Raw genomic sequence first — 2,157 nt, 5'->3', positions numbered from 1 at the left:
TTATATTGTTAAAACACTTTACGGTACAGTATTTTATTTGCTTATCTTTTAACTCTTCACTAGTATGTTATTCTTATACATTTTTCTAAGGTCTACATTTGTGTGACCATTTTTTCTATAATCTTTTTGCTGCTGTAAACACCAGAATTTCCCCCATTGTGGGGCAACAGAGGGATTTTCTATTGTATTCTATTGTATATAAATAGGTGGGGTTTTTTTACAACATCCACACCATTTAAAAGCCTGTCAATTCTAAACGCCTTTTTTTTTTTTACTTTTGATTCTTGCTGTATTTCCTAGTGGGAACAAGTATAATTCAACACTAGATTACAAAGGAAATGCCCCATGACAATACTTTGAAAGACAGACCAGACCTGCTCTCATTACAGCCCCTAGTGGTGGTTCAACATGTATTTTTAAATTGACAGAACCAAACTGATATATGGATCAGTTCCATAGAGAACATTAATTATTCATATGTAATAAGTAGAAATAAAATCTTTAATGTCTTTGCCTCACCCTTTTTTCTTCCCTTTATTCATTTGTTTTGTGTAATGTCTTTATCGCCTCTGATAAATGTTCCCTGTTTGGTTTCATTATTGGATCTGGTCCCATTGAGCGTGGATGACCCGACACAAATAAGGGCACCTTGGGGTAGTGATAGGCAATAAAGTTGCAGTAAAACAGCAATTTATCGCTCCAATACTAAACCAGATGATACGCAGTATAATGCATCTACCTGGTGGACGAAGATTGGTAGATGTTAAAGCTCTGTGTTGCTAATGGATGTGGGGCATGGTGCTAGAGAAGGAGGGAATCAGGAAGACTATGCTGAGGCTTGATAGTTGATATCTTGCTGAAGATTCAGGGCAGAATTTACTCTGAGGTCAGCAGGGGATTCTCAACGTCTGTCCACAATTTCAAAAAAGCAACTAAAGGGAGCAGACATCAAGGGGCTTCAACACAAGACAGAAGCTTGAGTGGGAAAAAAGAGCCAAGTTTTATAAATAAAAGGGAATTTCAGACATTCTTGATTAAACAGGGCAAGTTCTTTTTCATTTGATGTTACTTATTTAACCACCAAAAAAAAAAATCAAAAATCAAAAAGATGACCCATATGTTAATTATTGAAGTAATAGTATTTTACTCTCTTCATTAAATTGAATCTCTTTAAGCAAAACACATTTTCTTAACATTGGCTTATGAATGAAAAACTACATTAAACTTCCTGATGACAGGAAGTTGTCTGATAGATAATCAATGCTGTAAATCAATGCCATAAAAGATGGAAGGCTTCATATCGGAGCTTGTAATTGAGCCTTGTGTTATTACTCACAGGAGGGCTGTTAGTTCGACCAGCCAAAACAACTGCACCAAAACATCACAGTCCATTAAACATCGAGATCATTTTTGGTTGACAAATGCAATCAATCCAGGCTTTTCTGGACCATTTAAAAACTAAAGAAAAACACACATACAAAAGATCTTTGACCTCATTTGATTATTTGAAAATGTGATTTTGAGGTAAAATAGTGATGGTTTAGGATTCAGTGAGTAGTTTTACATCATCTATCGCATGAATACCTAACATATTTCACCAAGATGCAAAAAATGAATGTAAAAAAGCAAGCAAAGAGGTGTTGTTTCCATTTTTAACTATTTATATCATTAGTAAAGTCATGTAATTTGCTGACTATTGACCAGTGTTTTCTTTACATCCACCTTACAGAGAGAAAGGATCTTAAACATCGAACGGATCTGCAACCTTCTCCGCAAAGTGAGTAATAGTTGGTTTTCACCTTTGGGGGGTGGATGACTAAGAAAGGCTTCAGACCACAAAGATCACTTGTCTTTTTCTAAGTACTGTCATAATTACACAGCGATTCACATATATTCCTGTCCTCAAGACACATCATTCAGGTGGTGACGGCAGGACCATCAAGGTCTTATCTGTCTGGAGGCTTTGAGAAAGAAAGACAAAGCTTAAGGTCTCTGAGAGCTCAAGTTGTTCTTTATTCAGTTTTGAAAATACATTAGATGGAAGCTCAGTTGCTGAAAGCATGTTAAATCTGGAGGTCATCAGATATATATATATATATATATATATATATATATATATATATATATATATATATATATATATATATATATATATAT

General features: G+C 34.6%; 1 protein-coding gene across 1 annotated transcript in view; it reads left to right on the top strand.

The window, feature by feature from the left end:
• LOC107091387 (protein cornichon homolog 2) overlaps window positions 1-2,157 on the top strand; it is a 26,929-nt gene that overhangs the window by 12,546 nt on the left and 12,226 nt on the right. Inside the window, exon 3 of the mRNA XM_015385259.1 lies at window positions 1,730-1,777. Within this exon, the coding sequence (XP_015240745.1) occupies window positions 1,730-1,777 (48 nt within the window). The remainder of the gene's footprint in view (window positions 1-1,729; window positions 1,778-2,157) is intronic.

The sequence above is a fragment of the Cyprinodon variegatus genome, unplaced genomic scaffold (assembly GCF_000732505.1).
Source record: "Cyprinodon variegatus isolate N-32 unplaced genomic scaffold, C_variegatus-1.0 Scaffold334, whole genome shotgun sequence".
Classification (NCBI taxonomy): Eukaryota; Metazoa; Chordata; class Actinopteri; order Cyprinodontiformes; family Cyprinodontidae; genus Cyprinodon; species Cyprinodon variegatus.
This window is presented reverse-complemented; position numbering and strand designations above follow the sequence as displayed.